The sequence below is a fragment of the Silene latifolia genome, chromosome 10 (assembly GCF_048544455.1).
Source record: "Silene latifolia isolate original U9 population chromosome 10, ASM4854445v1, whole genome shotgun sequence".
NCBI lineage: Eukaryota > Viridiplantae > Streptophyta > Magnoliopsida > Caryophyllales > Caryophyllaceae > Silene > Silene latifolia.
In genome coordinates, this window is record NC_133535.1 from 152,087,714 (window position 1) to 152,100,670 (window position 12,957).

Here is a 12,957-nt window from a genome sequence, read left to right on the forward strand (position 1 = left end):
GAAGCGGCTAGTTGAGCCACTTATTGTTCCAACATCTTGATCGTGGCGCTATGAGCTTGATCGTTCTTTTGGATTTGAGCCAATAATTCCCTTTGCATTTGGACTATCATCCCCTCGAGCTTACCAACTCCTTGATTGTTTTGATGGCCATTTTGTGGTGGATTTTGTTGGTAATTGTTTTGTGGGGGCCTTTGTTGATTTTGATAACCCGGCGGAGGGATATACTTTTGTTGTTGAGGAACATAGGCATTTTTTTGTGGTGGGGGTTGAGGGTTAAGCACATTGTTGCTAGTGTAAGACAAGTTCGGATGAAATTTGGAATTCGGGTTATAAGTGTTGGAAAATGTACCCGGTGGATATGAACTTTGTCTTAGACCTTGAAAAGCATTTACCTCTTCGATAGGAGCTCGGCAATGAGCGGCATAATGTCCCGCTCCTCCACAACCGTCACAAACGATGATTTGGCTTGTTGAAGACACGGCATTGAGTTGTTGAAGGGAATCTTTAGCATCTCTCTCCGCCAATTGTTGTTGGAGCAAAGCAATTTGAGCTAGCAAAACGGAGTTGTTGGAGGATTCTTCTTTACCTTTGGATGACACAACTCGGGAATTGACATATTGTGCATCGTGGACCGCCATAGATTCGATCGTGGCATGAGCAAGGTCGGTGTCAATTTGATCAAACCGCCCATTGTTGGCGGAATCAAGAATCCTTCGGGACTCGGCACAACATCCATTGTAGAATGTTATTGCTAGAAACCAATCATCTAGCCCATGATGTGGGCATTGTCTTTGAAGCTCTTTGTACCTCTCCCAAGCCTCATATAAGCTCTCAAGAGCTTGTTGACGGAATCCGGTAATTTGGCTCCTCAAAGTTTGAGTTTTCTTCGGTGGAAAAAACTTTTGATAGAAGGCTAGAGCCAAAGTCTCCCAATTGGTGATTCCCATGGTGGTGCGGTCAAGGCTATTGATCCAAAGCTTGGCCTTATCCTTCAAAGAGAAAGGGAAAAGTACTTCCCTTATTTGGGCTTGAGTGACGCCCGTTTGACGGATTATGGAGCAATAGTCACAAAAGTTTTGCACATGCAAATTGGGATCCTCCAAAGGACGTCCTCCAAATTGCTTCCTCTCCACAAGGCTAATGAAAGCCGGCTTGATCTCGAATTCCGGCGCGGTAATTTGAGTAGTGGTGATACCGGCCGGAAGCATGGCCGCGATGGGCTTTGAATGATCGGAAAGTTTCACCATCTTTTTGGTAGTAGATTGTGGTAGTGGTGGAGATGATGAACTTGAAACCTCCTCCTCTTCAAGAACTTCTAGATCGTCTAAATAAGACTTTCTAGAACTTTCAATTTGGATGGGAGAAGTGGCTTCCTTTACTTCCTTCCAAAACCGTCGTCTTCTCCTAAAGGTTCTCTCGGGGTCGGAATCCGGTGAAAGCAATTCTCCACTACGAGAGGACCTGGGCATAAGACAACAATTTCTAGGAAAAAGATAAGTAACGGTCTCAAGGAACAAGTGTTCCCCAAGACAAAGGAAAACAAGATAAAAATCGACAATTCAAAAACGAAATAAAACCGTTTCCCCGGCAACGGCGCCAAAATTTGATAGGCTTTTCGCGTACCTATGCAAAGATAAATTCCCTAAACACAAATAAATGTAGTAATAGGGGTCGAACCACAAGAAAACGAGAATTACGTTGTGAATTGCTATGGGTAGATTTTTATCAAGGTCGATTACGATTTGGGTTTGGTTGGTTGGTTTGATGATTAATGAAAATTGCAATATAAATTATATGATAAAAGAGAGTATAAGGGGTTCGGGTCACACATGCAAAGGTAAACATATGATCATGATAAACTTGGTACTAATAGTATTGTCAATTGCTTAAGTTTAGAGACACCCACCTTACGATATTAGTGTCAACCATAGACCGGGTCCTAGAAAAACTATCCTCCATGACTAGGTCGTCCTACTATACATGCTTAGTCTAATTCAATTCCGTGCCTCTCGACTTATAGAATGAATGAACAAACTTAATCAATTGAATAAGGCCTTAAACAAAGATTAAACGTTATGGCACAAGCATGTGATAGAAGCAATTTAAACAATATTATTTTTTAACCTATTTTATCATGTTATATATTTGATTTATGCAAGGCTCCCCTAGCCCTTAGACTAAGAGATTTAACTACTCATATTAAGGTGTAAATTATAAACTATATTGTGAGAAATGCTAAACATAATTGTATGATTTATATAAACTAGGTGATATAACATGTAAAGGAAAATTATGTTAATGTAATATGAATAAAGTATCTAATTATAAACTATGTGTAAACCAAATAGAAATGTAAAAATGTAAACTAGAAATAGAAATACCTTAATAGTAGAGAACTTGTATGGAAGAACAAATTATAACCAAATGCTTGAAAATGTATTAAGAACAAAATGTTTAAGAACTACAAGCTTAATTATATTGTAAACTAAAATGAGAAAACTAATGAGAGAAATATAATGCTTAAGGCTATTGTAAAGTAAAATGAGACGTAAAAATTGGATGCCTAAAGCCTTGGAGTACCTCTCCTATTTATAGGAGAGGAGAGTGAAACGTAAATCACCAAGAGGCATGCAACCCCGATCGGGGTCGTGTGTTTCCGGGTTAATTCCTTAATTTCTTGATTAATTGCTTGAGGAATCTCTATGCTCGTGCTTTAATGCTCCTTAATCACCCGGTAATCTCTAAATTCTTAGCATCCTAAGCCTCTTGGTATCCAATGCTTGCACCTTATTATGGACCTTCATTTTGGGCTTGGTTTTTGCATTAGGCTTCATTTGTAATTCTCACTTTAATCCAACAAATCTTCATGCAAACACTCATTCAAACACTTCCATGCTAGTCCAATATTAGGTCTTGTTTATAGTGGACTTAGTGTACAAATGATAGGAAAAAGCATCTAAATGCTTAGATTCCTACAAAAACATATTAAGACAAGCAAATACACTAGAACAACAAATATTAGCTTATGACACTATGATAAGTGCTAAATAACAAATAAAATGGAGCTAATATAGGGGATGAAAGTATATAAAATATGCACTTATCATATATATCATATGACTTATCTATGGTTGATTACACATGTTTTGAATGTTATTCTTATGTCTCAGTGCCTACATCAAATAGTTATATTTGTTATGTTCTGATATGTTCCGGGTTATCTGTGTTTCGACAATTTGTGGCTGGGAGAACCTTGAGTTACTCCCCACTGACTGTGGCTTTCATGTTTACTTGAATGACAGGTTTGTGAAGATGCATTCGTGGGGTTAGACGTGCGAGCTAGCGAGCATCTTGGACTAGTAGTCGGTTTATTAGGATTGCTTAGACTCACCTGTTATCATTTTGTCATTCGAGGGATATATTTTCCCTCACCTTTGACTATCACGTTTGTATAAACTTAACTTCTTTTCCGCATACTTTATTTATGTTTTAGATTTTAATGAACTCGCGCTTTAAACTTTAAAAGTTTCAAAATTTTCCTAAAATTCCGCGTTTTCTTATTGTATTTTCTTACCGTTATTGTGGGGTTCACAGTTCACCTTCGTTGTCAATATCTTGCAACACACTTAACAGAAGAAAAGTTTGATTCAGGGCCAAACTGGAACCTTTCAAAGCCGATTCCAAAGCCACTTCTCCCGCCCCCAATTCGACATTTCACCCATATCAAGAACATTGCCCGCCAGCCTACAATATACCAACTTCACCGTGTAGATATTGTCCTTCTCAGCATACCAATACCTCTCACCTGGAGGTCAATTTGAGCTAAGCTGAATACTTGCGACCCTATCACTCTTAAAAGGGAAAAGTAAGATATCCAGCTTCGCTTTACTCCGACCTTCCTCAGCCTCGCCCAAAAGATCCACCACAACCCAAGTTCTCTCACCCCTACTAAAAAGGTGAAATAACACGCCCCATATGGGTCCCTAAGATCCATCCATCACCCCAAATTCTCTAGTTCACCCGTCCCCAATTCGTAGTCTCAACCCACTTTCAAGCACACTCCTTGCCTAATGAATTCCTCTCCATGTGTAGCTTAGGTTGTTTCCGATACCAGCGATCATAAATTGACCATTTGGTTAATCACAAAACCTGGATCACATTAATCTCGCCTTAGACTCTTGGGATTTTTTATAGGAAAAATGCACATGGTTGCCCTTGAAGTTTGACGTTTTACACGAAATACCCAAATTTTTTATCCGAAAAACTTTAAGAGGCCATAACTCGTGTTTACGAGATCGGAATGTAACAGTTTTTTTTCAAATCGATCGTCTTTTCGAGAACTACAATTTGGAAAAAAATGGTCGTATTTGGATCTCGTAGCTAGGAGTTTTTGTATGTCAAAGTTTTTTAGAACGAACAAACTTTGAGTGACCATATCTCTTGGTCACGAATTCCAAACTTGAATTTTTTTTTTCCAAATCATAGTTCTCGAAAAGACGATTTATTTGAAAAAAAAAATCGCCACATTCCGATCTCGTAAACACGAGTTATGTCCTCTTAAAATTTTCCGAATAAAAAATTTGGGTATTTCGTGCAAAACGTCAAACTTCAAGGGCACCATATGCATTTTCCCGTTTTTATAAGCATACACGCTTGTTTTTACTGAGAAGGGCAATATTAAAGAGCCTAAAGTCCCCAAAGCCCAAGCCCCCCTTTTACTTCGGTTGACACTTGACACAACTTTTGCCAACCAACCCACGAAATCCCACGCTTACCTTCGCCATGTCCCCACCAAAACCGATACACCATCGATCTAAGATCATTGCAAAAATTCGCAAGAATTTTGAAAACGCTCATCACATAGATAAGGAGTGAATTTGGCTACAATCTTTAAAAGAATCTCCTTACTCGCCCTAGACAATATTTTCCCACGTCATCCTTGGAGTTGCTTGCTCAGCTTGTCTCGAATAATGTCGGTCATCACCTTTGTCGAATCCCCCACCACAGTCGGCAAACCAAGATATCGAGCGTGTTTCGCCACCTCCACCATCAGTTTATTATTGGTCTCCCAATAAATTTATTGAGAAACCGTCTCTTAGAAGACCTACTAAACTAAAGGTGAGATTATTCCCATAAATTTTTCCTAAATTAAATTCTTGCTGAAGATCGATTAGCTTATTACCGACATATAGTTAAGTAAAACTTTACCTCATTAAATTTTGTAACTCTGCTCCATCAATTTTTGTAGGTAAGTTTTTCTAAGGAATGATTTTCATTGATAACTTATAATTTTAGATGGGTATAAAAGCGTCGTGCTCAAAAACTCTGAACATACAAATTTTCTGAAATAAACAATTTTAAAATTATAATAAATCCACAGATATCGGTAATGGCTATTTTGGGGAAAAATTATACCAACATGATTTTACTAATAATATTATCAATTTGGAGATTTAGCGACGTAGTGAATGGGAAAATTCTGACCGTTACGAATGATCGCGGTGATGGTCGAAACGTAAATCTAAAATGTCATGGACTTTCAATGCTCACGTTCGAGCGTTCAATCCCTCCTCGGCAATCTGAAAAGATATTTTTACAGCCTCGCGGTTTGGAAGGTGGAATTCCTACGTACTGTGAAATTGGTGGCGAAATTACAATCAAGGACTGGGATTTACCTTGCAAAAATGTTTGTAAGATTAAGGTAAAAGAAAATGCTATTTTTGCATGGAATGATTATAAAAGTAATTGGATTGTACTCTGGAATGCTCGCGGTAAACATAGTAAAATAGAGAACTCTGGATATGCACCCACTCCTTTGTAACCATCTAGATGAATAATGATTCTCGTATAATAATATATACGAAATAATAATATACTTTGTAGTCCGTACTATGTAAAAATGATATGAGTACGGAGTATTTTTGGTTTATTAAAAACCTTTTTTTATATAATACGAGTTTACTTAAAGAAATTACTAAATTTTTGCTATTAATAACAAGGTGAAAATCGAAAGCAATATTAGAAAAATAAAAGGGTTAGTCCTTCAAACTTTCATTTGCTATAATTATGAGTACGAATGTGTTTAATTTATTGTTTTGGTGGAGCAGATATTACAATAGATGTGTCAGTCATTTGATCAAAGTTCCTATGATAACACATTTTAGGGACCATAAATCTTGTAAATTTTAATCTGTGATCCCGACAATTGATCCTAATTCAAAATCACAATTACTCAAAGCATACCCGGCACAAAGGCTACTTCTACAATCGAGACCATCAAGAAATTTAAGGCGTTGTAATGTTTTCCATGAAATTAAATGGACCGATTTATTACCACCCCAAACTTGTCTACATAATCGAGTCCCACCCATAACGAGGTTTTTTAACAGATTGCATATTATAATTTGCAATGGAGGATAAAGTCTGAAAGCCATAACCTTTTGGTACTCCACCCGGCCCGGCAAGCCACTTGTTGATTCGTATAGTCGGCACACCCATATAAGTGTCAAGAAACCACGGCACAGAGGCTACTTTGAAAATCGAGACCATCAAAGAATTTAAGGCGTCGTAATGTTTACCTGGCGCTTAATATTCCACTTTAGAATTGAGGGGGATGAGATTCGAACCCGTGACCTTTTGGTCACACAGACTTTAATACCATGTCAAGTAATCATCTCAACCCAAAGCTTCAACCAAAAGTTTAAACTGATGGTTGAAGTCATTCTTAGATCAAAAGTCGAATCATATCCCAACGAATCGCAAACTTCAGATTGTCTACAACTTTATTAAGACCGATCAAATTATTTTGTAGATTGGATTTCAGTTGATTATTTATCTTGTTATCAAGTATTCTCACCATAATATAATGTAAAACCATTTTATAAGAGAGTTACTCGGAGATTGAAAGTTTATAATACGGCTCCTACTTTATAATCCATCTTAATTCGATCTTTAATAAACTGAAGAATTATCAAACTAAAATTGTCTTCAATATAAACATTCATAGATAACTATACTAGTATACTACTAAGTACATGTACAATAATCTTATGATAGAAGACATAATCAAACACAATCTCCTCCTATTAACTCATGGAGCTGGGAGTTTGTAGGCGACCACAGGGCTCCTCACCTGATGGACTTCATTCTCCCAGTTGATGGAGCCCGAAAGGATAAAGGTGCTTTCAAGATTGGCCGTAACCTCAGCTGTGAAAGATTGCTCGTGCCCCAAGTACTCGAAGCATAAAACTTTGGGTTCAACGACAATCATCAGGGATGGAGGTGCTATCACACTGACTCTGTAGGTGGACGGACGAGTTTCGACACTCGTCAATGTCCTATGGAATGTCCCAGATAACAAAGCCATCGACCCACTTACTAGTGTAATAGACGGATAATTCGTGTCTAAGTGTGACTGTGTTGCATTCTTGGGACACCTCCTCGCCTTATCCCTGGTCATCATTCTGATCGTTTTGGTCTTGTAACCGTGGGCGCAGAGGAATCTTATATACTTCGATTCTGTCAAGTTATAAATCAGCCCCGGGGCAATTGCCTTCTGAGGATTGATTTGGCCACTACCGTATGCAAATTCCTCTTCTTCGTTTCTTTCTCGACTCATGGGCGTAGCTACATAAGTAAGTAAATCGATCTCATACTATAAGTTAAGAGGAACGAGCGAGTACTCGACAAGCAACAGAAGTTATATTATAGAACAAATCAAACCTGTTGTCATGATAGCTGACTTGATAGCAGCAGGTGAAAATGACGGGTTGAACTCTTTGACATAAGCCGCAACACCCGTGACATGCGCACATGACATTGAAGTTCCAGACAATATGTTGAAATTGGTTACCCGGTGATCTACTTTCATTTTAGTAGGTGCTAGATCATTCGGCCAAGCTGCCAGAATGTCTACTCCTGGTGCTGTCACGTCCGGCTACACCCATTCACAATATTATTAGCACTATTAGGAGATTGAGCCGATATTAACTGGGCCTAGTTGGCTAAACTAGGGTTAGGGTTTTATTCGGTTTGGGAGTCAAGTACCTCTCCATATCTTAACAAGCACCCCAAGTCCAAAAAAATTTGCTTAAACTTACCTTGAGGATATCAGGGGTGATCATATTGGGACCTCTCGACGAGAATGTGGCTACTCTTGGTGCACCCACGTTAACAATTTGTTTTGTCTTCAATATTCTTGCCTTAGGCTCACTTAAATGATTCAAAACCAATTGATTAAATGAGTCAGTAAGGTCATATTTACTAAGGTATTATGTCCGTATTTAAAGTAGCACAAAAAACAAGGCGATTCGAGTGAAATAACCTTGAGCGATTGATATATGAGTAAATTTTGGAGCCAATGTCTTTGGGCAAACAAACAGCAGATAAAGGAGTAACATAAGGTTCGTCTTCATCGCACATATCGATAATAATATACCCTTTTACTCCCAACGATTCTTTCCCGTTTCCTATCCTGCCTTCACTACACACTACTATTTTGCCTTTGATGTCCTTCTGGTCATCATAGCATGAACTGCCAATTCAATGTATTAAATCCGTCAAGAATTCACTACTTACGACACTATTTAGTACCGAGTATCTAGTTTTACGCAAATTCTTATTTCAGACTGACTGTTTTCTCGTTTAGAAATACACGGACAAAATGTTGTCATTTAACATTTTTTAAAAAGAATGTAACCATCTAATGACAAAATGTTGTTCGTGTTATTTTAGACGGGAAACAGCCGTCTGAAACAAGACACGCACGTTAGTAGCCATATACACTAAAGTAAAAACTTCAATTTGATCATTTTGGATGGGACGACGGAAATTAGTTAAATTTAATTTACCTTTTCCAAATCAATGGGTAGAAGTGTTTGGTGTCGAAGGTGTTTATGGAGGTTCCTCGAAAAGACCGTCCATCTCCCAACTTAACTTTGGTTGTAAACTTGCGATCGATGGTACTTGCAGCAACTGACAAAATCCAAGGCGCGACATTAGTCGCTCCACCAGCATATGGGCCAGAGTTGCCAACAGCAGCAACGGTCAAGACGCCATGTTGCATAGCATGGAATGACCCGATTGCAATAGCATCATCTGTGTAGTCCAACATAGAGTCGGTCGTGCCAAGGGACACGGATATAATATCCACACCATCAGCCACAGCATCATCAAATGCTGCAAGCATGTCAATGCTATCGCACCTATAGATCGAACAGATTTTGTAAATGGCTAAGCGAGCCCTAGGGACCGCACCACGGGCTGTACCCTTAGCCAGCCCGTAGAAGCTTGTCGTATGTTTGGTTGGCACGCCTGCAGCTATGGAAGCAACGTGAGTGCCATGGCCTTTAAAATCTCTTGGGGTTTTGATATCATGTTTGCCATCAAAGCTTGAATTTGACAAAGAGTACACCCGTGCTCCTATTATTTTGCTGCAGATTTCAGAGTTATAAAACGGCCTAATTAGCATCGTGCTCTATTGTGTCATGCCATAATTAATTAATTATCGACTTCAAACAAAATGGTCACTATATATTACGGAGTAGTTGTAGAAATATAATTGATTGACCGATTGTATAGGATTAGAGATTAGATTAAACTAGACGATATTAGATTCAGATCAGCAAGATTCGTGAAAACATGTTTTATTTCAGGGGCGGATACATGATTTTGTCATAAGAGGGGCACAATTTTTTTTAAAAATAAATCGTCTTTTATTTTATAAGACACTTTATGCATATTATATTTTCTTACATAAAGTAATTAAAAAAAATTAAAAAATTAATGATCTAAATGCTAATTACACATCAAATTTTATTTTTTTATGAAACGTATTTATAAAACTAAAGAACATCTCTTTAATTTTATAAGGCGATCCTAGGATTTCAAACTCAATTATAAGGCTCCTACCAAATCTGCTACCGCATCTCATATGCAAAAATCCTAACGTTAATCATACATACCCCCTGTTTTGTTTTGCGTCATCAATTAATTACTCGTACATATTAGAGAACCTTACTGAAGGTAAAACGTTCGTACAAGGTAACGAACGACATATATAAAATAAGGGATATTAGAATATACCGTGCATTATTATTAGACAGGAAAATAAATTTAAAAGGGATGAAAATACATACTTGTTACAAGAGAAGTTGGCGGAAGTTTGACAAATACCCTTCCACTTAGAAGGCGGTGGACGTAGCTTCCTGTCGTTAAAACTCTCCGACTCCGGCCAAATCCCGCTGTCCAATACTCCTACAATTATCTCACTTTCACTTGTCTTACGCTTCGCAATAGACGTCAACCCCACAAAATCCCATGATCGTGTCGTGAACATCTCAAGTTTTCTACTTGGGAAAACCGAGACCACGTCTTCCCGTTCTGCAAATTTGATCCATTATAGATGCAATAGGGTTAGAAAATGGTGAGAATATGTACGGTATGTTATACTCCGTATCATATAGAATTAGAATAATACTTCCCCCTAATTACATGATGTTCCCATTTAATATTTTAAGAATTTAAGGTCAAAATTTGCAAACTTTGACGTAAATATTTAGGAAGCTATTGAAAATCACATAAGATATAAAGTTATTTGCATTTATATCATATAATCACGAAGGAAGTATATTAATTTAGAAGTAATTCTATTGATGTTGTAATTCTATATACAAACGAAAAATCAAAAACAAAAAAAAAAAAAAAATGGTAAAGAATCAGGTGAACGATTAGTACCAGAAATAGCGGAAGCTTGTTGTAAAGTGAGTTTAGCGGCGAAAGCGTTGAAGCTTCTGTGGTAGCTACGTATATGATTGAATTCAGCTTCATTAGTAGCACAAACATTTTGAAGAAGGTGGATGTGTTGCTTGGCTAACAAGTTTCTTTCTAATCCATTAATCTTGGCTCCCAAGTATACAATGTAATCTTGCTTAAGTTGTTGTTTATCAGCAAAAGAAATAAATACTAGTAATGTTATTATGAAGTACAAATAGCAAATAACAGAAAGAGATGACATTTCTTGATTAATTATTTGTGACCTAATTTGTGGAAATAGATTTTAAGTTTATAAATATGTGAGAGTGCATGTGCATGCATGCCTCTTATTTATATAGCCGGATTTAAATGACGATTACTAATCTACCCCTACAAATCTAACGACTCCTTACATGTTACATACTCATTAGTTTGTATTAGAACGTCCTAGGCATTGTTAGGCTCGTATTTCTACTATCTATTTAGCATATTTTAAGTATAATAAGATGGCATTGGGATGCGGTTTTGCATGTCAAACTGGCTAATAATACGGGTTGAGTCGGAATGCACATCTAGTCATACGTTCGAATCGATGCAGAAAAGATTGAGCTCGAGCACGTACGAATAATTATAAGAAACATCAAATGTGGTCATTGCTTTATCTTTTTTTTTTTTTATAATAGAATGCGTATACTAGCTCTAAAGTTAATACTTATTCTTAGTCATTGTTCGATTTATTATTTTAGCATATAAATGATTCATTAATATTAAATTTATTAAGCATAATTTTATATATATATATATATATATATATATATATATATATATATATATATATATATATATATATATATATATATATATATATATATATATATATATATAGGTCAAGTCGCGAGTCACGCAAGTTTTAGCCTTAAATTTCAGGTGATTTTTAAATTTGTAGGGTTGCTCGGATTAACATTCACAAGATTCATGATCCCAAAATGTTTATATCATTGGAACTATGATCAAATGACTACCAAATCTTATGTAAACCGTTTTACCTATAAATCATAAATTAAAGACATTTTTTTTACTCATTATAGCAATTTAGTAAATGAAATTTTGAAGCTAATATGATATAAATATAATAGTACAATCATCACTTTAAAATTTTGGTTGAAATGGTTCATCCAAAATGGTATCAGAGCCAAGTGATCACGAGGTCGGGTTTCAAATTCTGACAGCCTTCAATATCTCATAAAATGAAATTTCAGCACATGGTCTAGGACTTTAGGATAGCCTGTACACTAACTACTGTTTTGATAACTATTGTTTCGTTGTCCACAGTACATATTGTGATTTCCATTTAATTTTCAAGTATTATATTGCTTTCGTTTTTCACCTTAGTAACCATTTAATAACTTTTTTGAGTAACTCGTATTATAATTTCACGAGAACATAAATATTTCCTTTTTTTATAAAGCAATAAATAAATACTCTATATATTCCTTATTGAGTAGAACGAAACGTTTTCAAATATATAGGAAAAGGTTTTTAATAAACTAAAAATACTCCGTAATAGATTTTATTATAAGTAGCATTACATAAATACGGACGGCAGAGTATATTACTCCGTATATTATTACACGAGAATCATTATTTATCTAGATGGTTACAAAGGAGTGGGTGCATATTCGGTCTCTATTTTACTATGTTTATCGCGAGCATTCCAGAGTACAATCCAATTACTTTTATAATCATTCCATGCAAAAATAGCATTTTCTTTTACCTTAATCTTACAAACTTTTTTGCAAGGTAAATCCCAGTCCTTGATTGTAATTTCGCCACCAATTTCACAGTACGTAGGAATTCCACCTTCCAAACCGGAGGTCAGAAAAATATCTTTTTAGATTGCCGAGGAGGGATTGAACGCTCGAACGTGAGCATTGAAAATCCATAACATTTTAGATTTACGTTTCGACCATCACCGCGATCATTCGTAACGGTCAGAATTTTCCCATTCACTACGTCGCTAAATCTCCAAATTGATAATATTATTAGTAAAATCATGTTGGTATAATTTTTCCCCAAAACAGCCATTATCGATATTGTTAAATTGTTATTACAATTCTGAAATTACTTGTTGAGATAATTTGCATGTTCAGGTCTTTTGTGTATGTTTTTATACCCATATATACAATATTTACGTTATCAGTGGAA

The 12,957-nt window shown here is 36.4% G+C and overlaps 1 protein-coding gene and 1 non-coding gene across 2 annotated transcripts; one reads left to right on the forward strand and one right to left on the reverse strand.

The window, feature by feature from the left end:
• Nucleotides 1–768: 768 nt before the first annotated feature.
• On the forward strand, nucleotides 769–875 carry LOC141610265 (small nucleolar RNA R71). The gene has a single exon (XR_012528169.1). It is a non-coding gene; the product is annotated as a small nucleolar RNA R71 (small nucleolar RNA).
• A 6,150-nt stretch (nucleotides 876–7,025) lies between these two features.
• LOC141609366 (cucumisin-like) lies at nucleotides 7,026–11,041 on the reverse strand. The gene is made up of 7 exons (XM_074428441.1): nucleotides 10,735–11,041; nucleotides 10,137–10,380; nucleotides 8,850–9,431; nucleotides 8,324–8,533; nucleotides 8,100–8,211; nucleotides 7,723–7,936; nucleotides 7,026–7,626 (listed from the first exon to the last, which is right to left on the reverse strand). The coding sequence occupies exons 1-7, from the start codon at nucleotides 11,012–11,014 to the stop codon at nucleotides 7,091–7,093; spliced, it is 2,178 nt and encodes a 725-aa protein (XP_074284542.1). The 5' UTR covers nucleotides 11,015–11,041; the 3' UTR covers nucleotides 7,026–7,090.
• Nucleotides 11,042–12,957: the final 1,916 nt, after the last annotated feature.